At 36.7% G+C, this 27,352-nt stretch overlaps 2 protein-coding genes across 2 annotated transcripts in view; one reads left to right on the forward strand and one right to left on the reverse strand.

The window, feature by feature from the left end:
* LOC138724199 (protein FRA10AC1) lies at window positions 1–27,186 on the reverse strand. The gene is made up of 14 exons (XM_069864046.1): window positions 27,144–27,186; window positions 22,653–22,729; window positions 20,493–20,585; window positions 20,364–20,409; window positions 18,440–18,516; window positions 17,690–17,773; window positions 17,113–17,197; window positions 11,080–11,125; window positions 6,647–6,760; window positions 5,590–5,632; window positions 4,023–4,147; window positions 3,377–3,415; window positions 1,971–2,055; window positions 1–1,650 (listed from the first exon to the last, which is right to left on the reverse strand). Exons 1-14 carry the CDS (start codon window positions 27,171–27,173, stop codon window positions 1,608–1,610), a joined length of 987 nt encoding a protein of 328 aa, XP_069720147.1. The 5' UTR covers window positions 27,174–27,186; the 3' UTR covers window positions 1–1,607.
* A 74-nt stretch (window positions 27,187–27,260) lies between these two features.
* LGI1 (leucine rich glioma inactivated 1) overlaps window positions 27,261–27,352 on the forward strand; it is a 30,613-nt gene continuing 30,521 nt past the window's right edge. The window contains exon 1 of the mRNA XM_069864043.1: window positions 27,261–27,329. The gene's annotated coding sequence lies outside the window, so the exon portion shown is untranslated. The remainder of the gene's footprint in view (window positions 27,330–27,352) is intronic.

Genomic DNA, 27,352 nt, shown 5'->3' on the forward strand with positions numbered 1-27,352 from the left:
TTTCAAGGTTGTTTGATCATGTAATTTTATTCAAATGATATTAAATGATGTATTTAATATGTGTGCTGTACCACTTCATAACTGTATTCTGAAGACCCAAAGAGGAGCTAGTTACCCAGAACACATAATAAACAATACTCGAAGAAACAAATATAGCAACATGTGCAATAAAAGCCCCTTTGGGCAAGTTGCATACACGTAAGCAGATTGCTGCAGATTGGATTTAACTCTCAACCAAGCTTGCAAGATGACAGAGAATTAACCTTTAAATCCACCTTCTTACCTAAAGAAGCCTTCATGCAAGGCTGCATTTATTTCTTACTCAAGGACACCCTAAACATGTCCTTGTAATATCATCTATTATGCAAGCACAAACTTTTAAAAATGTAATTATTTTAACTAATACTTCAAATAGTTACTAATGCTTGTGAACAGAGTTCTACACATACACGTGCACGTAGAATGTTCATAAGTACACTGCAACCATCTCTGCTGTTGCATTTCCACATACTTAATATAAACACTTTCTATAAATGTCTCTACAGTGGAAAGTACTTACAAAAAATATATTTTATACAATAACTGTCCTCAGGTTAACACGAGCATCTAGTTAAAATAAGTCCGTCCTTTACATCCAAAGTAATTTTCATCTGACAAAGAAAATAGCTACTGTAACTACGCATGTGCAAACTGTTTCTTTGGAAACATGAAATAAAGAATATTTAATTTTGTGCTGCAATGTGAAAAGGAAGATGAATCCAGTCAGTTCCTCAAGCAATATACATTCTTTACTTATATATTTAGGATTACACTTTAAAGAAGGATTAACATTCAGTCAATGTTAAGGAGATCAGAAACCACAGAACACATACAAGTCACATGCACATCTCCAGTAGAAAGCCATGCACTTTATTTTTCATATGAAAAATTTCACCAAGAAGCAGATCTTTGTAAGTGGAATTATCAGTGACATCATATTATATCGACAAAAAATAAAAAGTCACAATGAACTAAACTTTTTTAAGGAGTAGGAGACAGTTCAGATATGGTTTACCTAATGCAAGCAAAATACATATTCGTTAAAACTGAGCTTCTCCAATAGCATTTGAAAATATTTACAGAAACTAGTACCTGAATATTGAAGTCTACATGACTAATAAAATCTCGTTTAATAAATTAGAAATAAGAATATACTAAAAGTGCATGGCTTTAAACTAATAACAGAATCTTCCAAAATGCCCATTTACAAAAATCTGGCAGTAAATGAAGTTTGGGGTAAAATAAAGAGCAGTCAAGCTTCCTTAATGTAATGTCAATAAACTACATTCTTGTTTGCTTATATCCTTCCTGCATTTAAGTTTGGATGCCATATATCTTCTGCACTGAACTAAAAAAATTATTTCACTCCATTCATGAGCATACAACCTACCACAAGAAAAAGTTTTTAGAAATGAAGCCTTCTACAATGATAATCTACACAGATGGTCCATTTGAGTGACTGTAGAAAAGCTGTGTTGGCAGAAAGAGGTCTCCAGTTCCCAGTCATGGTGGGATTTCCAGACTTCCACCTTGACATTTCATAAAGAAAATCAGCCTACATTAAAGTTTCACAGAAACAAGTCTTGAAAATACTCATCAAACTCCTCCTCTCTGTATTAACGAAAAAAAAAGAAAGGAAGACCTTTGATTAGAATTTCTAGCCAGTATAGACTATTTTGACTTATTCAATACATTTTAATACCCCTTCACGTTCCCCCATCTGTGCAACACCAGAACACCGGTGAGCTGACTGTCAGGATGCGTGTTTCCTCTTTAAAAAACATACTTAGGTTCACTACATGGAAGGAGATCTGACATAATTTTAAATGTCAGAATATTCATAAAAGCACTTAGGAAAACATTTCTGCCCTTTCAGTTCTGAATGGACACAGTATGTTTTATTAGCTACAAGTTCATTAGATCAAACTAACCGTGATTTTTCATCTGCTTCTTGTAGAGGACCTTTCCAATAGTCAGCATCTGAAGGACCTTCTTGTGTACCGCCGTTATCTGAATCTGTTAAAAATTTGAAGTGCTTATGAAATTAATTGCAAAAGAATTAATGTTTTTTGTTTATTTTGAAGGTATAATGCTAGGAGCAATGTTTAATTGTAACCATGAGAATAAAGAGAACACTTTGCTTTGTATAAAGCAAAGCCAAAACAATTTTCCACTGTTATTCAATACAGCATCAAAAAGACTCTTAGATATCATGAACTAGTAATTTGGCCAATCACATCAAAACACTGATCTTGACACAACAGCAGCATACTGCTTAGTTCCTAAAATTAATGGTTTATAATAAGAAACACAGAACTACAATACCATTTCAACACATGATATTAATCAGTTACTTTACTACTATTTGGATGACAACTTTTGATAGCAACTTATCAGTAGATTACAGCATAACTGCTTCATGTGCATGTACAGAAGGAGCGTAAACCAAAAAACCTATTCCTTTTAACAAATATGCCCTGACCTAAAAACCCCAATCTTCCAATAGAGCCTTCCTGACAAAAAAGAGACCTCAGGCATGGTCTGAGGCAAAAGAAAACAGCTTCAGGTATTCCTGTATCTAGTTAGGGAAAAAGTAAGTGCTGAGGACATTCCTAAAACTGTATAGCACAGCAGAGCAATTGGAGAAGCACACAATCCCTTCCAGAAAGTGTGCAGCAAGAATCGGTATGACCAGAAGAGGGGGCTTGTTTCATCTTAAAAAGAAACTGGCAACTGGAATTACTGAGATAGATACAACCAGCGCCTAAGTAGTCATGGAGACTCTGAATGTATCCACTCGCAACAAGTAGGTCTCTCAGGTACTACAGGTGGTACCTAGGAAAGACTTTAGTTAAAGCCCGGGATTTACTTAAAATCTATTAATTGAGTAGAGTACATATTATTACAGTATAATTCACTGAAAAGAAATGTAGTAGTTGTTATAGTGGGAAAGTACTTTCTTTACATAGCACATATTTGCATACCAGGATCCATGCAGTTATTAATGATGTACCTATTTTTGCACACTCTACTCTTGTCTGGACCAATATGACCTCTCATTTTTCCGATTATTCCCATTCTGCTATCTGCCCACATTTTTATTCCTCAAATAAACTTAAAAGACTTCTTTCATAACATTCCTTACAGTTTTTCTCCAAACATCTGTAAATATGCATTTCAGATCTTCATAACACTGCTTGTTTTCACATAGCATTCCTATCACCTCATAAAATATTAAAACTGCCAGCAAATAAAGCTAAGAGCAATGGCAAATCACCATGAAGTAATATAACTTATTACAATAACATAAAATGCAGAACATATTCAAATACCTTACCTTTATCAGAACTATCTGAATCTTCTGAAGAAACCTGATCTGGAAAAAACCCACAATTTAAAAAAATAGTAATCTTATCTTGGTTTATCCGTATCTTAAAATGTTTACAAGGAAATTCCTATTACAATATATTACACACAAACACATGCACATGCATGCACATACCACATACTCAAAGCAAGCTAGCAAACACTGAAGTAAAAAGATTTTTTGCATGTGTTCAAAGGACATCAATTCAAGCTCAAATGTATTATCCTGAGAACTGTGGTGTAAAACGGTTATCTAACATTTTCAGAAGGCTTTCAACCCCAAAGCCTCAAGGAATAAAATACATCACAATGCTTTCTGGTATGCAATATCCAATTCTTGGACAAATATACCTTGCAATGCGTATTTTTCAAAAAGTTCTTCACCTCTGTAGAATGGAAGAAATTTATCTTGTCCCACATTTTATCTTTTTTGTTCACCTAAGGAATTTTACCTAAGACATGTATCTTTTTGACTCCCTGTATTACAGAGTCAATTAAGTTACATATCTATATTTATACATAATAACATATCTATACACATGTAGCGTTAGCAAAACCAAGATTCAACTAACATATCTGAATATTTTAAAACCTGAAAGTTCAAAGTTTAAATTTACCTTTACAGGCCTTTTTTTTGGACTTCTTTTTTTCTGAAGAAGATAACTTTGTCTTCTTAATTTTTGGCTCCTCAGAGTTTTGTACATGCATGCCTCCCTTTTTATGTGCTTTGACTTCTTTCCTCCTAAAAAACCCAATAATGTACACCTTCCCTATTACAGGCAGTCCTCAAGCAACAGGAAATCTTAAGTATTCAATTCAGTCAAATAATTGTAATTTTTTCTGAAACCTGTCACTAGTTAAACTGAAAAAAAATAAAATAGTTAAAGTTAAAATTAAAAGTTTAAATGCTAAAGCTGCTAAAATGACACTGATGCAGGCAACAAACCCAGTGAAGTGGGAGTAAAAGACAAAATACAGAAAATTTTATAACATTCTGAATTCTTATTTATACTTAATTTTTTTTCTTTTAGCAGACAATTTTGTATATATTATACATGCAATGAGAAAAACAGAGTCAATACAGGTTTTGAAATATATTTTGCCACTTGACAGCGACAAAACTTAAGGCAGAAGAATCTCAGGCCTAGGAATCTGCTGCAGACCAAAGATCCATATATTTTATTTTCAGCATTACTTATATAGGTTCACTGTATCAACATAGGCTGTTTTTTTCCAGCTTCTTTGCACCAAGTCATCACTAAAATTGTTTCAAAGTAACTATGACTCTGCAGCTCACAAAGAGAAAACGTTTGACCATGCTTATTCTGAATTCAAGTGGATTTACAATTTTAGTTTAAAAATCAAGCAAGACCAATCAAACTAACCCCAGTTAGTTAACTCTCCTTCTTAACATGTGCCTACACAGTGCTTTAATGAAACTGAATATGAATTAACTTTTACAATGGATTAATTATTCACCTAGACACACCTCTGATCTGTGTTACCTTAAAAAGGAAAAATTTCCTATCCCAAAGGTTTCCCCTTCATATGCTTTCTAGTTAATTGTCTGGCTTAATTAATGAGCTGTGTAACTAAGTTAATGCCACATCAAGATTCTGAAAATCACAGAAACTGAGTATCAATAGATGTGGAATTCATTAAGATTATAGACAAAAAAAAAACCCCAAATCAAATCTTAATGGACACATTCTACAGGTTCAAAACTCATGTTTTTTTTCTCTGCTATAAATAAGTGATTCTCAAAGAACTAATACTTAAATTCAAAATTACAAAGCACGGTCACTTGACACAATAAACCCACTATTTTTAAGAAGAAGAAAAGCGCTCCAGCTCTTAAAACACAGCAAGAGGGAAAATACAAGAGAAAGTGTTTTGAATAGACTGTTGGAAAAGAAAAATAATTGCTAGGCTGAAATCAGGCAAAGGAAACCTTCACATCAGTGGGGATGCGATTCTCCCAGTTTGAGGGGTTCTGTACTTTCATTGGCACAACAATATCCAACTCTACACAGCCAGTGACTTCATAAGAATTCCAAACCAGAATCTATTTCAGCAGAAGTGAAGTTCCTAATCCTCTAGCTGAAGTTTTCCCCCTATTTGTTATTCATCATAACTGTAATCTATCAACAGTTCAGCTCCCATATTTTCAAAATATTTCATTACCGGTGATGAAAGTTTAGTTTGTAGGAACAATCTGGACACAGTCCTGAAAAAGAGAGAATGAGAACATTACACTCATATATTTGGTAAGCACAAGTAACAAAACTTACTAATACCTATATAAAACTAAATAAAACACTGTCTTCCAATTTCAGCTTTTTCTTCAAAACTAAAGTTACAGTGTAATTGAGAAAAATACCCTGATAAAAGTCTATCAAACTCCAGACCAAGATTTTACTAAACCTGGAGAAAGGTCACAGGTTTAGCACTGGCAACTCTTCATAAAAAAAAGTATCAGTACTTCTCATGTACAGATATCCCATTTTAGCAATCTTTGGGGACAGATCAAATTGTTGTGCAATTATACTGAAGACCCAAAGGTCTCTTAAGAGCATTGCCAGCGACTAAGTGCTGCCACATGAGGAGTCTTGTGCACAAAAGAAAAAACACCATTGGCTTGTTTTATGCAAAGTAACCGCATAAACTATGGTAAGTTTAATTATCCGATGAATGTATTAAAATGTACACAATATTGAATAAGAGAAATCCCACTCAAGAGAAAAGAATGGGAAAGGAAGTGAATTAATTAAAATTACAATTTTTTGGAAGAAAACATAAGTATTAAAAAACCAGTAAATTAGTACCTCTGGAGGTGTGCAAGAAGTTGTCTAGTCCAAAGCCTTGAAGACTCCTAAGCCACATAACTAATTAAGCAAGTACAATGATGAAACCCTCCTTGCAAGACAGTATTATCTGTTAAAACCAGACATGTTTGTATACAAAACAGCTTTTAGTAAGTTATTCTAATTTTTTGACACTACCTATTATGCATTATGAAGTGCTCAACTTGTCACAACCTTGTCATATATAATGATAATAGCATTCTCTCTAAATCAAGACCGCTATACTGCCTGCAATTAATGAACAGAATTATGTTCTATTCAGCATTTTCCATTTTGCTTGAACTAATACCATTATCATTGAGTTTCACTCAACTGCTTTTAAAGCACAAGATACTGGCCTTTTAAGTGTATATACCCTTGAAGAAAGGCTGACTTACTCAATTTTACAAGTGCATTCTTCTTTTCACCATGTTCAACATAACCAAAATTCACCTCCCAGCTCTTCAGCCCTTCTTTCTCATCACAGTGCTTATTTCCACAGGAAAACTGACCTATAAAGACATCAAAACCAACAAAACATAGTTCAGTGATTAACAAGCATTGTGTCCAGTGTTTGCTTTTTGATTTCCACTTCTTTAAAATAAAAAAGCCCAGATATAAAATTAACATCCAGATTAAGGAAACAACAACAGACAATGATAAAGGAATCAATCATACTTGTCTAATATTCCATATTTGCAAAAAAAGAACATCACTTGCACTGTGTTTTACAATGAAGGCAAATGTTATGAAATAAGCCTCACACTGAACTCTGAAGAAATTAATGTCATTAGGACACATTCCTTACTTAGCAGGGGCTAAGATCAGGAGATGTGAATCAGACATTCATCTTTAACATCAATTTTTTCAAAGTATCATGTATGTACAAAATTAAGACGCATGTATTCTTAGTACCTTACTGGTTTACTTGATACACTGGACATATAATTTGTATTCTAATGACTTTTCATAATCACTTTACTTTTAAGAAAAGGAAATCCAACTCTATGAGAAACTGTTCTGCAACTTTAAAAGCTTCCTTGGGTTTATTATGTTAAATATAACAGTAATTGTAAAGCAATTTGCACACGATCAATGTTGTTTACACCACTGGGCTCCCAATATTGCAGTAATAAAGATACATATATTCCTTTTGCAAAAGACTGATTTGTATGCAGAGCTGGCGGTAGGGACATGTATTAATAGGCTCACAAGCAGGACTGTCAGTGAACGATTAACCTCAGAACATTCTGCTTAAGCTTCTAACTGATGGATTGGCAGTGTCCTTAGATATTTCAGTTCTGCAATTTAAAACCACCTGCAATGCTAACACTTGAACAAAAAAAAGTCCCCGGGACTCCCATTTAAAAAAAATTTCAAATTAATATGCATTAAATATGTTTAACCCTATGTAAAGCATGGCTATCAGTACTCTGCATCATCAGTAATTACTTATATCTATTATAAGCAAGAAAAATCTACAAGGAAAAACTTCTACTACATAAAACTTTTTGGAACTTAGCCAGACTCCTATTTCACATCTTCTGAAAAAAAATCCCAAAACAAACACAGAAGAACAGACAGAGAGAAGAGAGATACATCAGTTTTATATAAGATTAGCAGCTCTATACAGTATGGAAAATCCATTTTGGATAGTCTAGTCTTTGGATGTGAAACTGGCTATGTTCACTAGAATATAGTTGGAACAATTTCTTCAGACTGCTAAGGCAAGCAAAGAATTCTTAGGTAAACCAGAATTTGACTGTGTAAACCACCATAATTCTGTGTTCTTACAAATTTACTTGCATTTATGATCATCTAAGTATTTGAAATCATGGTGGTTTGGTTTTTTTTTAGTGTATCCCTGCACCGTGTCATACACATACATAAACAGCCAGGCTTCTCTTACCCTCCTTCCACACTGCAATCCTTACAACACATACTCAAACCTTGACTTGAATACATAATTCCAATCACCTTGAAGTTTTTTTCAGTAGTACTAATCACTCTAGCACAACTGAAAATCACAAAAGCATTAAAAAGTACATTTTTGCAAAGTAGGAGACCATTATAATTCCCATCATGTATATGGAAACCCAAATCACAGGAAACTACAGATCAGATTATTCAGCATTTGAGACATGACTTTTTCCCACAGTAAATTGTCCAAGAAATACACAGAAGCCAGTGTGCCAAGTGGACAGTTACCAAACTTAATCAGCAAACTTAATCTTAAGTTCCATCACCTTCATATGAGGTTCAAGGAAATTACTGCCTTCATGTTCAGAATATTAACTCCTACAGTCTGGCTGTTAAATGTGTGCCTTCAAAAACTATTAGCACGTTCTGCTTCTTGCAGAAGAGTACAATAGGTGGAAAGTAAGTACTACAAGCTAAACGAAGTCCTGAAAATTAGATATATGAAGGAAATTTATAGAGCCAAAAGTCTGATTTTAATGCATTTTAATCAAAACTCAGATGCAGCAGATCTGTACATTACCATGTACACACCATGGTGTGCTATTCAAGTATTGACACCCTGCCTATTTTCCACAGAGGAAATTACTGAGGAAAAAATAAACAGAAACAGGGTTGGAAGAACATTTGTTTAAATAAGGCAAAGCATATCGTGTCTACATTTATACATACAAAAAAATAGGCTAAAAAAGACACACTAAAAGTGAAACATTAGTTCAATGAAACTGTGAAAGAGATCAATTTGCAGGTATTAAATCTGTTTTGCCAAATAGGTTTAGCTCGAGTATTTTACTACTTAACCTAGAAATATAAATAGGTAGAAACCAGCAAATATACCCACATGTTCAGCTTTGCTCTTTCGTGCTGAAAAAGTCCTATGTTACCTCTATGCAATGAACGTTACCTATTTTCCTACAGAAAAAATTACCACTAATGTCTTTTGCCTAAAATACCTTTTATTTTAAAATTGTATGCCATATCTTCTATTCATGCTTTCAAAGTAGAGAAAAAGTACTTCAGAAGGCATGTCAAGTATATTTTTTAAACAGCTGAAAAGCATTTAATTTCAAAGATTTATTCTGAGACCAACTAATTCGTGTGCCTACTATTCACTGATTTATAAAATTGTAAGTAGGGTTTCTGCCTTAACTTGAGATTTTAATTAAGAAAATGCTCATTTTGTGGAACTATTTTTATTGAAACTGGCAATGTATTACATCATTAAGTGCCATTAAGGTTACATTTTAATTTAAGGAGATCAATCTCTAGTATGACCTCTTTTCAAAAGATCCACGGCAAAAGCCCGGAGTGGGAAAGAAAAGAAGAGAAAGAAATAATCTGGTGTTTACCATTAATAATATAAGCGATACCTAATCCTTCTTCTCCATGACTTTAGAAAGACAAGCACTGAAAACAAAGCAACCAAATGTGAGTAACCCATTCCTACATTCCTTTCTTAACATACCGCAAGCCACAGTGCAAGTCAGAGTCGTTCCCATCACTATTATTTATGCTAAAATAAGCATACACTCCCCCTTTTTTAATGTGAATTATCAGACAGGTAGGTATCAAAGCTTTATTACATTTAATGAAAGCAATTTAAATGACTGATCTATAGCTAAAAACAGCAAAAGAAAGGCATTAAAGATCCACGTCTTTTTAAAATAATCATTTGAAACTGCACTTCAAAAGCGCATCTAAAACTCGGTAAGGTTGAATTCTTGTGCCCCTTAGTGGTGAAAGATATTACTGCTCAATTCTTATATTCCGATTGTATAGTTTCCATTAGGATTTCATTAAGAAGCTTAAAACACGTAATTCTGCACTTTCTCCCATATTTTAAATATCAAGTACTGGATACTAAAAGTACAATGCAGCTTTAAATACTTTTTCCCCATGAGGACAATTGTCCATAAATTACTTACTCTTCATTTAACTTTAATTATCTTTTTGATGCATTCAATAAAGCATATAGCTATATCAAACATAACTACCTGTTAATATAATCTGTAGTGTGGAATGCAGCTTAAGACTACCTTTATAGGTAGACATAGCATATGACCTTTAGGAACTGTTATCTCTATGGCTTAGGAAAACTCCACCATTAATGTTCACACACCCTCCTGTGTATTTCTGAAAACTGTACACGTGCATGAAGATCTGCCCACAGGAACAGCAATACATTCATATCATTTTCTTCCTCATTCAGCTGCTTGAAAAAATCCACACACGTGGGCCACAGAACAGGCACCACTGTGCAAAGTCCCCAAAATACATCGGTAGGAACTCACACACATCAGTAAGAACTCACAGGGCAGGAGCAACCAGAATAAGCAACTGATTAAGTAACAGGATTGGGAGATATGACCAGCATTCCCACTAAAGCTTTCAAAACCAATTTACCCTAGAAGAGCTATTACAAGTGGAAATTTTAAATTAAAAGTTAAAATTTTGCAAAACAGTGCTAGAAAATCTGCTAAAAAAATTATTTCCTGAGGAAAAGTATTGAGAGACTTCAATTAAAGGTACCAAAAACTAATGAGGCAACTAACACAGAACTATGGAAGAAAAGCAGTTAAAAAAACATATCCATCCTGCACTATCAAATGCATTATGTTGGTGTTCACTACAAATCTGACCTTGTGAAAATAAACCATATGTTCTCTTAATTTTAATATATGCAGATAAGTGTGCACCCTAGAGCTACGTAGCATAAACCGCCAAAGTTGGATCCATTTGTTGTCTATTGTTAACTCATAAACTTAACAGTATTGTCAAATGCTAATAAAATTTAGTCAAAAGGCAGCAAAAAAAAGCATCAAAGAGAGATGCAATACAAAAAAAGCAGCATTACCTTCTCCTGAAATTACTTCTTTCTCGTGTCGCCATCTAAATCCAAACTGTTAAGATAAGAATGAAAATTAAGTTGTGAAGAGTCAATGTAATTTCAGTTGATTGATGTCCTGTACATTGTTCATCCACTCAATTCTGATTAACAAAATTTATTTTCTTTCTTTCTTAATTAAAAATATCTCTCCGCCTTTGCTCAACAGGAGGATTCCAAATACACAAGCAACTCAAATTCCAGTACTGAACAGCAACTTTCTAAAAGGCTTCATAACAGGCAGAAGAACAAATAGGAAATTAGGCTAGACTGATTTTACTAGATACTGCACTGTAATTTTGTCCACACTAAAAACTGAGAAGACCACTAGAATACTGAACCATCATATCAGCATATTATCAATGGCCCACCTCTTACACTCTAAATACTAAGACAAAAAACCCTACTCCAACAACTAAGTTTCACTTCTCTTTACATTGCCTAGAAACTTCACATGTAGAAACCCCTACTGGTTTTGTTTTCCAGTAGAATCTGCTTCATGCTCTCAAAAAGGCAAGTAGCCTAGAGAAAAAGATTGAAGACAGAAGGGAGAGAGAATAGACCGGGGAAAAAACAATGTTATTTTCACTAACAGGTAGAACGAGTGGATAAAACTCAGAGGCATACAGCTTCTTCAAAAAGGTCTATCTTGTATTTTCATTTAAAATTCATCAACACAGGATGGCAAAAAAATAAAATTGCTGCTCCATAAGCAAAGCACAGAAGATTCTGAACTCCATGTTAAAAGATGGGGAGGGGAGAGGGGGAAGAAGCGTAACAAAATCATAGAGGTACAAAAACGGCTGCAAAGCCCATCTTTGGCACCTATGTTCCAAAGCATTTGGAATATGAACCTTCTCTTGGTGCACTCTCAGATTGAACCCACACAAGTGTGCATCTTGCAGATGCAGTGGCATGATTTCTGTAATATACTGGATTGATTTTCAATGTTTTTAATCTAATTTAAAACACTGTACAGAAGTACAGGTATCTGTGTGGTCTTTAATGTTGATTTTTTTAATAAACCATGATAATTCTTTACCTGAAGTGCAACAGCACAGAGTTCTCATGCATGAAATGGTATGCGGTTCAAAGAACATCAGAAAAACCAGGGAAACAGAAGTTCTGGCTTTTAAGAACATGCCATACGCTCATAGAAATGCTTTGCTCCTTAGTAACAAAGCTGGAAAAAACTGAGCAGAAAAACATCAGTAGTCAGATGTTTTAACAGCACCCATTTTCCCCAAGTCAATACACTACATAGAAGGTATCTAAAAAACCTAAAAATTTGTACACTGACAAAATATTTGACTCTTTAGATTAGTCCACTGATTTTGAAATTGGTATCATAACAAACAATATTTTCACATTTAATGGTTTCAGTGGTAAAAAAAATTATAGGAGAAGATCAGGTTCTGCTACCATGCTGGGCATGATGACAGTTTGGCTAAGGCTGGATCAGGTTGTGCTTGGCTTACTCCATAAATGTATCACCTAAAGTACCACTACACCACTCATGCTTCAGGCAAACAAAAATTAATTGACTTTTGAAACCAAGAACTGTGTTGAACAGTTGAGTGAAAACAGAATGTAAACTGCATCTGTAAATGTAGCATTAATAATGGAAACCAGTTGATCCAAAGAGCGATGATTATTAGTTTTGCCCTTTTAAAAGGTATTTGCTGTTTTACAGGGTACTCTAATTCTGAAAAGCTTGTCATGCAATTGGAGAATACTTCAAATTTATGATCAAACATAAGCAATAATTTGACATAAATTTTCCACGTGTGTGCTGCTGGCAATAAAGATTAAAAACCAAATCGACCTTATCTGCACATTTGTTTTTTCATAGTCCACCTAGTGCTTCACCAATCACCAAGTTATCTATGCTCCCTTTTACTACTGAACTATCTTTTACACAATTTTTCCCTCAAAGTTCAAACCTGACTCAGTAAGTTATAAACCAAATTATATTCTTACAGAGTACTTCTGTAATGTTATCAAGAAAAATATGCAAAATAAAAGAAAGGAGGGAGCCAGAACCACCTGTAGTACATCTGTATTCATTTTTTGCCAATCATTCTTCCACCAACTAGTGGAAAATGACAGAGTGAACAAGACTAAGAAGAAACAATAAAATAAAAAGTAAATACAGTTTAATTCTTCTAACTAAGATAAAACATCAGGAACAGATCAAACTGTATAGCAACAACAAACATTAGGGTAGGCTCTTGAGTAGTCAATCTGCAATATTAAGGTATGCAAAAACATCATCATTAGACCCCATTTATTCCACTCCATCTTCTTTGTTAAATGAGTTCAGCAAGATCCTAAATGAGCTATTTCTACAAGACAGACCAAGATCAGCCAGAACAATTACAAACCAGATGCTTTACAACAGTATCAAATAGCTAACTTAATAAGAAATGGTAGTTTTACAAATATGAAAAACCGTTTAATATCCATGAACGGCAAAAATCCCAAATTAAATATGGACCACTTGTTAATATATATTGGCTGCAGCAACGACTAACACGTCTACAGTCACCTTTTTCAGAAAAATATAAATATATGAATTTAGACAACTCTGGAAAAATACCATAGATGTTTTAAATATTTTTATTTTCACAAGAAAGCCTCCACACTGAAAAACCAATGACAAAATTGCCAAGCGGAAGACAAATTGGCCTAGAAATCTGAAAATAATCTGGAAATAAAGACAAAAGAATAAAATGTATTCTCTTTAATGACCAGGTGTCAGACAGATTTCATTTCTTAGCAAATAGCAGACATTTCCAATCTGTTAAGCTACAAAAGAAAGCACAGAGACAGTAAATAAGAACCTTTCTAGGGAAATAAGACAACAAAGACAGGAACATTTCTAGTCCAATGCGTATAGAAGTAAAACTTACATGCAGAGCACTCTCCTTTACTGCATTGCCGAACTGACAATAGAACTAAATTATCTGACAATACAGACATTTATCAGCCTCAAAGCTTGCAGACAAGAGGCACGGAAGGTTCAAAGAGAACCTTGACCTAAAAAAAATCTGATCTAGGCAAAATGTAAGGATTAACAGACCCATCACAAGCAAGAGCTGTCAGAGCAATACGCATCCTAGCTACACAAAGAAGAGTGGCATCGTGGGTCACAGGATTCCATTTGCCTGCAGTGTCAACAACCAAGGAGAGTGCAGGTGTGAACACCAGTGAAGACCAAGCCAGATTAGACATCTGCTAGATGAAGTGGCCTGGAAGCAAGGAGTGTGAGTGGGTCTCTACCTGCCAGCTCTGGGCTTGAGAGCACCTGTGTATCTCTAAGGATGAGAGAACAGGAGGGTCTGCTAGGGGATCAGGGGAGTCCTAGCCATCTCTCACTGCGCGTATGTGTATATCCATGTGCATATGTGAGTGAAAGTCTGAACCAGCAACTGGACTGCAGTTGTGGCCATGGGGGTTCATATGTCTTGGGGCTTCTTACTGTTTTCTTTTGAGCTCTGGTCTTTGTCAAGGTGTTCTACTTATTTTTCAGACCTCAGGAGAGCCTCTCTCATGAAACTGATCCTTGTAATTATCGAGGAACTCAGGAAAACAGCGCTTTTTCTCAGAGAAGTTCTAAATGAGATCTGAGCTACAATCTCTATGCAAAGATCTTTAGAAGAATTACTTCCCTAGAAGATTTTAGCTAACAAGGAAACAATTATAGTTGTGAAAAGACAACTGTGTATGTGCAAGTCTCAGTCAATGCAACACACATATATTAAAAACATCACAGAAAACCGATCTTCAACTTTACTTTGCCACCATTTAGCAGGATATAGAATCACAGAACAGCCCAAGTTGGAAGGGACCTCACAAGATCACCTAGTTCAACCTTCTGTGGGAAAGGGAGCCTAGATGAGATCATCTAGCACCCTATGCAGACACATTTTGAAGACCTCCAGAGATAAGAATTCTGCCATGTCACTGGGGAGGTTGTACCAGTAAATGAATGTTCTCATCAACAACCATCAGACAACAGGCTGGCCAGCTGAGAAGCTTGTTACCCACCCTGCACATCTTGTAGCAGCACCACCACAAAACAGAAGGCACAAGTGGCTAAAGATATTCAACTTCCAGTTTCTGAAAATGCAAGTCTGTACCAAACTTGGGCATGGGTAAATCAATAACTGAGATAAAAATGGCTTTTTTTCCTAAGAATTTCTAAGAAAGGACTGTCACATAGTTAGAACTTATTTGAGAACAGAAAGCATAACCTAATATAAGAGAACAAATTACATGGTATAGCAGAGTTATGCTGACATGGTAATTAAAAAAATATAGGTGATGACTTATGAGCACAAATAAGAATTCAAAGTGACCTCAAAGTTAGGACAGCTACATTTGAAGTCCGACAGGGAAACACTAGTGAGACCGCTCCTCAAATCCTGTGTTCAGTTCTGGGCCCCTCACCACAAGAAGGATGTTGAGGCTCTGGAGTGAGTCCAGAGAAGAGCAACAAAGCTGGTGAGGGGGCTGGAGAGCAGGTCTTACAAGGAGTGGCTGAGAGAGTTGTTTAGCCTGGAGAAGAGGAGGCTGAGGGGAGACCTCATTGCTCTCTGCAACTACCTGAAAGGAGGTTGTAGAGAGGAGGGTGATGGCCTCTTCTCCCAAGTGACAGGGGACAGGACAAGAGGGAATAGCCTCAAGCTCCGCCAGGGGAGGTTTAGGCTGGACATTAGGAAAAAATTCTTCACAGAAAGGGTCATTAGGCATTGGAACAGGCTGCCCAGGGAGGTGGTTGAGTCACCTTCCCTGGTGGTGTTTAAGGCATGGGTGGACGAGGTGCTAAGGGGCATGGTTTAGTGTTTGATAGGAATGGTTGGACTCGATGATCCCGTGGCTCTCTTCCAACCTGGTTATTCTATGATTCTATGACTGTTTACATAACACACACAAAATAAGGAAACTGGAGCAGAGCAGTTTCCCACAAAAGATAACAAACATATGGAAACTTGGCACAGTAGTGAAAGAAACAAAATCTCTAAGTGTGCTCAAGGGAAGATCAGTTAGGGTGGTGGCTGGGAGACTAAGGGATATGAAACAGCTATAGGAAAATAAAATTACATTTACTCAAAAAGAAAAGGGAAGACAACTTCAACATTTTATTTTTTGTTAATTTTCATTTTTCTCCTCCAATTTTCATTAGAAGGCTGTTATATTTTTTCTGCCTAATATTAGAGTTTAAGCCCAGTTTTTGGAAATATTTACCAGTGAGTGTAATTTTCAATACTATAAATAGTCTCAAAGAACTTCACACAGACATTGCAGAGCTGGGTTGTTTCTATGTGCTAACAACCTTAAGGCACATCCTAAGTTCAACAACACTACATACAAAATTACAACAAAAAATTCACATATTCTTCTTGACTAAGAGGTCACTCAGTCAAAAACTTGTAAATGACAAAGGCTGTTTCAGTTTAGAAGAAAAACTGGTGCTGGAACCAGGCTGTTTCTCTTAAGAAATTCTATTTAGTTACAAGGAACACATAAACCTTGTTTCCATAAACAGAAAAGAACAAACAGCAAAAGACAGTGCTGTAAAACAGATATTTCCAAAATTGTTTCCGCCAGCATTTAAGTATAAAACTCTCTTTTTTTTAGACCCTTTTTTTGAAAACAGTAACATTCCCAGGGCATTTTTTTCCATTCATCTATTGCTTCACCCCAAACAAACCTCTCTAGACTTCTCCCCGTAAACCCTCTACGTTTTCTAACTAATGCACCTCTTCATAAAACACCATCTGACAGAAATACTCCTGCTCCCACAGAAGCACATTTCTGGGGCAGTGACAATGCTTGGATTCAAACTGCTGCTTATTAAATAACGTGACAAGTTCTCACATCTCGCTTTCTAGGGAAGAGGTTCTAACATTCTGTCTTCATAACCTGACCACAATCATAAGTAAGTTTTAGAAAGGGAAATACTTTAATATCAAGACGATTGACAATAATAGAACATACCTTATTCTCTTTGTATCTACTGAGATCTGCTATACAGTATTCTTTGAACAATTTATCATAATACTTCTTTGCAAGCCTCTTCTCCCTATTACAAAAAGTATTATTTTTTATTAAATACAGAACATGACACAATTAATTTTACATTGTAATGACATTAGCAAGTCAAAGACATGTTGTTTTATCTGAAGAACACAAGTTGCAGAGCTAGATATGCAACAGCAATGTACGCACTGAGCTAAGGGGTCATTTCCGTAAAACTGGAAAAATACATCTAACATGCATCTATAACACAAACTAAACTCTATTTTTTCAAACTAGACTTCCTTTAGAGTTTCAAGAACAGTCATGTGGATCTCAAGAAGGCACAAATATTTCTTAGTTCTTTCTGTCATCAATTAATTTTGACACTGAGCAATATTACAATATGAAAGACCTCCTAAAGATCTTCAATTTTTAAATGCATTAAAGATCAAAGAATGATCACTAAGTATGCACAGTAATTCTTAATTAGTAGGGGACCCCACAAATTTAGCACAAGGAATCTAAAAATACTAGGTTCTATAATAGTCCTGGGTACCAATTCATGTCTGCTTCATCATCTTCATTCCACAGGAATCTATGGTTTTCTCTAATAACATCAAGATCGGTCTTGTCATTGGCTCTATAAAAGGACACATTTTTTTAGTACAATGCAACACTAAATTAAAACGCAGTCAAATAACATTTTGGTAAACAACAGTACTTCATAGTTGTGATCTCCACCTCACCACATAAAGGAACATACTCCTACGGAATAAAACTGAAAAAGTGGCATATCTTTTCACAAATTAAAAATTTACAATGGAAAAATAGCCACTGAAATGGTGGATAAGTTGAGCCTTTCTGAAAATACTTTTTGTTCAAGACAGTAATTTTAGAAGGCAGTTACATATAGCTCTAAAGAAAATTATCAGTATTCTGGACAATGCATAGCAATTCTGCACATTTCAAAACTATTTCAGATTGTTATTTTGAAGGTACTGCCAGACATTTCCCAACATACCCTTAATTAATGCTCACCTGTCATCTTTCCTTTTACATAACAAAACAAGAATAATTCAGCTCGTGGTAAGTTCTTATATAAAAACAATGGTGCAAAGTGAAACAAGGCAATTCTGTGTTTTGGATATTTACAATTAATGTAGTTACTATTTGTGGCCAAAAGAATTAGTAATTTAATACATAGCCACATCCTCCTCTGCCCCCAGAGCTATAATATACATTTAACAGCTTTATATAATAGGGAAGCTTTGCAGGCATGAGGGGAAAGATTGCTAATAGCTCTTACCGAGAACGTCGGAAATCCTCTATTTTGCCACCATAGTATAAAATGTAGTCACTCACAAACTTTTTGTGTCTTGCATACTGAATAAAGCAATTAAGGATTGTTGCTGAACTTATTTTAACTACGTTCAAACCTAAAACTAATACAAATTTCTATATACTTAACAGAAATAAGTTATTTTCTCAAATACAGTTAAGTAATTTACAGAAAGAGAGGAAGTAATTAGGATTTTTTACTCAATAACCTCTCATAAAAGCGACTTTACAAACAGGGGAATTCAAAGCAATTTCATCTTTAAATCATCATTCAGTAGGTCTGGCAAGACCTTTATAAAATCGTCTTCCTTTATCAAGGACATTCTGTACTCATATACATAGAAACTGGGATCAGGTTTGTATTTTTGTATTATAAAAATACTATGGCTACTAAAAGGGAATGATTTATTACATTTTACCATCAACATACAAATAAAAGTTATCTGGTTTACTTTGGAGATGAAAGTCATGGGAAAATATGCAATGTTTTTTTTAGAACACTTCAGCCCAGAGAGATGATTTGAAACACATTTTCTACCATAATTTGAGCAAAAATATGTAAGTACTTAATCAGAAAATAAGCATCTTGACAAAACATTATATATGGCTACTTAAAAATATTTTCATTTAACTAGTATGGTGTTTCTGAAGCAGCAAATTAGGAAAGAAGTTATCTCCTGGTACATGTCCTGGCAACTACTGCATCAGTGTGAATAATTTCTATCAATCTACTATCCTGACATGCATAAATTTTATTGAGAAAACATTTTATTTTCCAAAGGCTCCCCAAAAGTTAATTTAACCTCAGTATGTGCCTTTTGTTTTTTTCTTCCCACCACAAACAGAAAAGCAAGCCCAGGTTTAACTGGCACTATTAAATACATTTAACACAACATACTATTTTGTAATGGCATTTGAGTTACTGAAGCTAAAACTGAATAACAGTAAAGGTTTCAAATAGGAACTACTCAAAAACAATGGTGGAAACTCACAATAGTCTCTATATAATGAGTTTTGCAGTCGTATCGGAATATATGGGATTTCTGTGGCTGCATCATATCTGCCATATCAGTGGCATTGATTAAGATATGTCCCCTTTACAGGCATACAATGGTTTATGCAGTGCCTGTCCAAATTCTAAGCAGGTTAAAAGTTACTTTCTGTTTACTGGGATTTTTAGATTTAAGTAAGTCTTTCCATATTTAATTAGCCTTTACTTTCCTACTTACTAACTGTTACTGCTGAAGAACAGCTACTTAAACAAATAAGGAAATAATGGTATTTCAGATACACTCAGTCAAAACATGCAATGACTACCCCAGGTGGAAATTAAATAAAAGGAGAAAGGTTGTAGTAGTCTAAATATGGTAGTAAAAAATAGCTTAAAATTATGCATGAAATATGATTAACAGATTAAAAAATAAAATAAAACTGCACATGATATTAAACAAGCTTACATTAGAGCATCTGTAGAAGATACTACTGAAGATAAGGCTATTTTGAATAGGCTTCTGAATTAACTAATGTATTCTTAATTTTCCAGTGGAAATCTATTTCTCCACAGACAATAGCAGCCTTACTCAGAATTCTGTTCTGTATAAACTCAACTGAAAGATCAAACTCTATTTGTACCGGTCTAAATAAAATTCACTGTATAATTCAGTCCCAAACAGGACAAATGAGCATATAGGAAGAATCTAGGAATGGTGCTACTGCATAGAAGCATTCTCAGAGACATCTCATGAACAAAAAGAAGCCAGTCTGAAGAATAACTCAGTATCTGGTGCTGCACTGTCAACTGCTATAGTAACTGTGAAATCCCAGTTTTCACCAAAATGAATAACAACCTGTGCCTCATCTTCAAACCCCAATAAAATGCAACAGAAGGATACAGCATCCATCGATATCAAGTGAAATCGTCTTTTTCTTGCTTCTTCCCTGTTAATAACAAGTACATTTCAGTGAAAGCTATCTTTGCATTAAGGGAAAAATATCCCACAAAAGCAATAGATAAAAGATACCTATCCCATTCTTCAGCTGCAAACCGTCTGTGAGCCACATGGACTTCTTTTGCTTTTTGGAATGGCTTTACCAGAAGGTCATCTTCCTTTATACTAAAGGTAAGGGGAGAAAGGAAGAAAAGTTAGTCAAGAACTTTTCACAAGCAATAAAATTTCCATATATCAAACTTTCCTCAAACTTGAGTAAGAAAAACTGTTATACTGCTAATTTCTACGAGAATAAAACCAAACTTCAGAACCAACATCACTTTAGACTACTTCATTTGCAAAACAAATTCATTTGCTTATAGTTAGCATTTAAGGAAAATTTCTTAAACCAGCAATTTTTAATGTTTATTTTTATCAATATTATAACTATAGAGCTACAATGAAAAATTCCTTAAGATTCCTCAGTTTTACTCTACATTTGAAGCTCTCTATAAATCTCAGCTGTGGCCAAGTAGGAACAGGAAGGACGGCATGTTCATTGAATAAGAGTGACTGCCAGTAACTCTACCCATCCTTTCATGCTAATGTTGCAACACTTCATTAAACAACTCTGCCTCTCTTAGTGTAATCACAAAGATAGCTCATTTGAATTTAAGTAGTATGTTGTGAACTGTATTTGTCAGTGGGCAGATAAAAATACTTTGAGAATTCAACAAAGTAATAAAAAGTTGTGTTGCACTCCAGCTAGTAAAATCAAACTATTTAGTTCGTTTGATTCCTCAATAGATGTGAAGAAAAGGTTTTTCCACGATTACCAGCTGGCAGAAAGAATGGAAGTCAGAAACCTGTAGAAAACAAGCCAGGGAATTTATATTTCAAGGTATGGTATATAGGGTTCCAGAAACTAAGGGAATTGTTTGCTCAAAAGGATCTGTAGGCACAAAATTCCCATAAGAAGACTCCATAAAACAGCAATATGGAGAAAACCTAAGACAACTATTTTCCTTAAAGTGAAAATAAATATCATCATAGAGCAAGAAAAGGATATATACATATACATATACAGTGAACCCACATAAAAGCCCTACTAGGAATCAGCAGTAGTGCGCCAGAACAAGGATAATGATGGTATTTTTGAAAGGCTCCTGACAGCAGTTAATATTCCACCTAGGAAGTGGAATGGTATAATATGCAATGGCCTTTGAAAGAAAACAAAATCAGTTACTGTTTTAAAACGGTTACTATATTTATAAAATAAATGGAACAGTACAATGTCTGCTATTATTCCAGTGATTAAAACATGATTTTATTTTTTTTTCCCAGAACACAGCCAGACACTACAAAACCTTCCAGTTTTTACTTCCAGTCCTACTACAAAGGAAAACATGCATGAGTCCTAGGAAAGCAAAGCAATATAAATACATACATAAATAAAAATCTTAACAATATAATGAGATCAGACTACAAAATTCAAGGTCACTAATTGTGCGAACCACTGAAAGAAATGGCAAAGGTGATCTCAAATAAAAGATGTCTTCCCCCAGAGGGTGGTGGGAGCACTGAACAGGCTCCCCTGAGAGGCAGTAATGGAGGCAAGCCTGACAATATTCAGGAAGCATTTAGACAATGCCCTCAGACGCATGGTGTGAATTCTGGGGTTTTCCTATGTAGGGATGGGAGTCGGACTTGATGATCCTTGTGGGTCCCTTCTGACTCAGGACATTCTGTGATTCTATGAAATCAAGGACTGAGCACACCACAATTCATCAATTCCAAGTTCTCTTCACAAATTAAGTAATGACGAAGCAGCATCAGTTCTTCACTTTGTCCAATCAGGTGTTTCACATCTACAAAGCCTGCTGCCACTTGGCCTTTTCTGCCTTGCTTTCTTAGAAGTTCCATGCATCCTGATAGATCACAGCAAAGTGAACAGTGCAGCCAAACCCCAGCAGCTGATACTAATGCTTGGAAAAATGAAACACTCTGCTTGGAGAACCAAGGGACATATAGACACCAGATGGACACGACGGATCAGATCTTAATCAGCTGCCCCTGGGAGATGACATGCTTTGGCAAGCTTAACATGAGGAGATGCAGGAACTGAAGAGATTGATTTTTCAAAGAAACATTTCAACATTGGACTTTAGATACCATGGCATAATCTCCTATAGACAGTAATTGGCCAATTGCACAAACAACATAATGCAGAGTGTTAATTCTGTAATATGTTACCTTTTAGTCTTTTGCAAAGATTTCTCTCCTTTCTCCTCATCACTAAAATCAGAATCACAGTCTTCATTGCCACGTGCCTGAAAATAATTGACAACACGGTCAATATATCTGCTAACGTAATATGCACACGGCATGACTAGAAATCAGTATTGTCCATCAGAAGAAAGACAGAGCAAGCGAGCAAGCGCAAATTCTCACATATGTCTTAGCCAAACCAGACTCAAGGCAGAGTACATTCCAAATAATACAGAGCAAAGTAAGCCATCGTCAGTCTGTCAAAAGATCACTTTATAAATAATTTATATGCAGACGTCCCAGAGAACCAAAAGCAGGATAAACATCTTTGGTCTTTACTTTAGAACAATCTCCCTTATACAAAAAAAAGGTGAGTATTTCCCTGAGGAGTTACTCTTTCAGAGGGCCAGAAGATAGCAACAGATGTGCCCACATTATAAACAAAGACAGACAAGAACAAACTTTTCTTGGGCTGTGGTATAGCATTTGCATCATAAGATCTTACATTGGTAGCTGGAAAGTTCATTGAAACTATAATTAAAATATCAAACAACAATATGCCTGCAAAAACTTATGATCTAATCAGCACAACATTCCTACCATGAAATGAAATGTTTTTTTCAAACACATTTTGGGGCTATGTCAAACTAATGCATATAAGCAAATCAAAATATTCCATATCTTTAATGCCGCCAAACACTCAAGCACTGACTGATGGCCAGACCTATCACTTCCATTTTTCAAGGCACAGTTACACGTGCAATGATGTCAATGAAGTAACACTTACGCAGGCCCCTTCTCCTCTCCCTCATGTTTGCTCTGGTACCTTCCTCCCAGTTGATCAGTTACAGCTGTGAAACTACGCACAGACAAGATTAAACAACTCACTCAAGTTACAAAGGATTTTATCCAAAAAAGACTATTCTGCCCAGGTAAGTTTCCTGACAGTTCATCCAGGGTTCTCCAACCAGCCATGCCAGCCAGCTGGAGAGGTAGCATTGGAAGAGAACGGCCAGAGATGGATACTGCATAAACTGGCACCAACACCAAAAAAGCATTTACACAACTGGAACATTTACTCAACTGAGCTAAAAACAAGGGGTATGGTTATTATCTGCACAGGGAAAGGTTTGACACATACTTCCTAAGTATCTCAGTAATTCAGACTGTGGATGAGAGAAGAAATTGGGTTAGGAAACCAGTGTACTGGATTCAGCTTTACTGATTCCTACATTACTTACAATCATACTTCTCCTCAGACAAAAACTTGAGAAAAATGGATTCTGAAAAACAGATGCATCTCTACATCAACAACTGGTCTGCATTGTACAGAATATGTCACACACTATTTTCTCACAGTAATGGTGAAAGAGTGTTTTTTGTGATTTTTTAAGTTATTTATATTATTAATAATATAACTGCACCTTTTTTCCTTGCTTTAATACTGCAATGTTCCTTCCACTCTTTAACTCTTCTTAAGAAGACATAGCTCTCATATACACATGTATTTGAACAAAAGCAAATCATAACTTTCTGGTTTGTCTTTATGTTTTCTATTTCCCAGGAGACATAAATATTATCAGTTCCACAAACACACACAAAAAGATGCCTGCAGTGTCTGGTGTAAGTGGGCCTCACACACTAGCAAAAGAGCAGCAATGGTGTGAATTCTCCCAGCACAATCCCATGATAATCACACTACAGGTGCAGGTCTCCCAACTGAGGGGGTTCTACTAGTGAGCCTATCACTACTTCTATTAATGAAGCTTGTGTGGTCTTTAAAAACTGCCAAACATGTCATGAGTGTGCAGCAAATACATTCATGTTTGTTCTCTAAAATTTTAAAAGTACCATGGCAACCCAGGAATGTTTTAAATGGCAAAAGTAATGCTTCCCAGATGAACAATGAGTTTCCCTCACACTCAAAAGAGGAGAAAATCCAAGCCAACATGATGCGCAATAGTCAACATGAGAGAGATTAATTAGAAAAACAGGCAAGAAAAGCTTAAATCAAAGGATTCTCCCAAAACAATTGCCCTAGGATGATTGGCCCCAGGAAGGAAGCAGACATACTTGGTAAAACAGCTCCAAATTGATTTTGGGAATGACTCAAATGAAAAAAAAAAGAAAAAGGCAAGAAAAGCTGCTCTAAAAGAATCATATTGTAGGGCTCCCAGAAGTTGATGACTGCCTTTTGGAAAGGTGTGACTGCGAATATAAGGGCGGGCATAGCTAAGGACTAGGTACCAAGAGGCTACTCTTCTGACAGGAAAACTCTTCACAGCTTCAGTGCTCCCTCTGAATCACTACAATCACTCAAATGCAAATTCAGAGCGAAAAAGAGTATAACCTGCAAAGGATGTCCCGACACTGTAGGTCACCCCTCCTTCGAAGCGAACAGCAGCTGCAGCAGTGCTGGACTACACTCTCAGGGACCAGGACTGAACAACTGCTGACCTGATGCCTTACGATGATACCAAGATGACTTTACTTTTAAGTAAAACATAAAAATGAACTTCACCAAAGAATCTCATCCACAAATGAATCTTTCTGTTTTGGAAGGGCAGTGTAAACAAACACCTGCTCCATGTTGTGAAATTTCAAGGCTAATTTCTCCCCTTCCCCCCCAAAAAAAACCAAACAACAATCCCAGATAAGGAAAATGTATTTAATATTTAATGGGAGTAAAAGAGGGACAGACACCGAAGCTTTGTGTCCAAGCTAGGAGATTTTAAAAGAGGCATACGTAGACACGGACAGGCAAAATTGTCAAGAAAATCCAAAATAACTACTTTCACTGTTTGATAAACCCTTTAATATAACCTTTGCCTTGATGGAACTTGTCAGAAGCTCAAAACGCTTTTACTAAATTAGTAAAGTAAATACCAAACATCAAAACAGGAACCTGAAATTTACGTAACTTAAACAGCACAGTGAACCTTTCTGTTGCACCAGCTTTGAATTCTTTCCCCCCAAACAATGAAACAAACGGAAACTATGAAATTAAAACAATAACAATATGCTTTGTAATACATTTAAATCACTGGCATTTAAGTAACCCAAACATAAATAAAAATAGTGAAGCAACTGAAGACAGAACCAAGCCCACTAACTTCAGGCTCCTAAACAACTGCAGCTGTGATACAGTAACTGCACTAACACTTTAGGCAACTGACACTGTTAGTGCCAAGAAAGGACACCGTGGACTCCCCAGCAGTTATAGGAGCTGTTTGCAACCAGAAAAGGCACCTCCTTTAACCCTCTCCATGGGGATAACCACACACTAGAGAAGAGGACACATCACAGCTCACAAAATCATAGAAAGTTTAGGTTGGAAGAGACCTTAAAGATCATCTAGTTTCAACCCCCATGCCACGGGCAGGGACACCTCCCACCAGACCAGGCTGCCCAAGGCCCCATCAGACCTGGCCCTGAACACCTCCAGGGATGGGGCAACCACTCCTTCCCTGACCAACCTGTGCCAGTGCCTCACCAATCTCATGGCGAAAAAATTCTTCCTTATGTCTAGCTTAAATCTGCCCCTTTCCAGTTTATACCCATTGCCCCTAGTCCTATCACTACAAGCTTTTGTGAACAGTCCCTCCTCAGCTTTCTTGCAGCCCCTTCAGATACTGGAAGGTCACTATAAGGTCTTCTCAGAGCTTTCTCTTCTCCAGGCTGAATAACTCCAACTCTATCAGCCTGTCCTCGTGTGGTCATGTTGACTCCCGATGGTAAGGTGTAGCTGACTACAAAAAGACACTTTAAAAAAAAAAAAAAGGCAAAACATTCCTACCTAAAAACCCCCAACTTGTGGCTCCTGCCCTCCTCCCCAGGCCGCCCCGCCCTCCCCTTTATCTGCCCCGCACACAGGGCTGCGCTCGCGGCTGCTACAACGTGAACAGCCCCAAGCGCTCATTCTGTACAAACAAGCGCCTCTAGGAGGGTCTGAAGGGAGCAGGGGGCTGAGGAGCCGCCCGGCCGCGTTACGGGTGCAGAGGGTCACAGAATCATGGAATCACCAGGTTGGAAAAGACCTCATAGATCATTGAATCAAACCATTCCCGTGTGCCACTAAACTATGCCCCTGAGCACCTCGTCTGCCTGTATTTTAAACACCTCTAAAGATGGGACTCCTCCACCTCCCTGGGCAGCCTCTGACAGTGCCTGATGACCCTTCCTGTCAAAAATTTTATCCTGATGTCCAGCCTGAACCTCCCCTCGCGCAGCGTGAGGCCATTCCCTCTCGTCCTGTCCCTTGTCACTTGGGAGAAGAGGCCAGCTCCCCCCTCTCCACAACCTCCTTTCAGGTAGTTGCAGAGAGCAACAAGGTCTCCCCTCAGCCTCCTCTTCCCCAGGCTAAACAGCCGCAGCTCTCTCAGCCAGATTTCTGGAGTCTTAAACCGCAAATGCACTTAATGCGCGCTCCCCCACCCCAGCGAGGCCCGCAGGGCCCCCCCACTCCCCCTCACTCACGGCGGCGGCACGGCGCTCCCCGGGCCCCATGGCGGCGGCGGCAGGAGCAGGCGCGGCGCGGGCCGTGACGGAAGGCGGGGCGGAGCGGGGCCGGCGGGCGGGCGAAGGGAGGGGAGGGAGGGGAGGGCAGAGCGCTCAGCATGGTGAGGGGCGAGGGGAGCTTTCCTGTCCGGGAGCGCCGGGAAGGTAGGACTCGGCCGCGGCGGCTC

Source organism: Phaenicophaeus curvirostris, chromosome 9 (assembly GCF_032191515.1).
Source record: "Phaenicophaeus curvirostris isolate KB17595 chromosome 9, BPBGC_Pcur_1.0, whole genome shotgun sequence".
Lineage (NCBI taxonomy): Eukaryota > Metazoa > Chordata > Aves > Cuculiformes > Cuculidae > Phaenicophaeus > Phaenicophaeus curvirostris.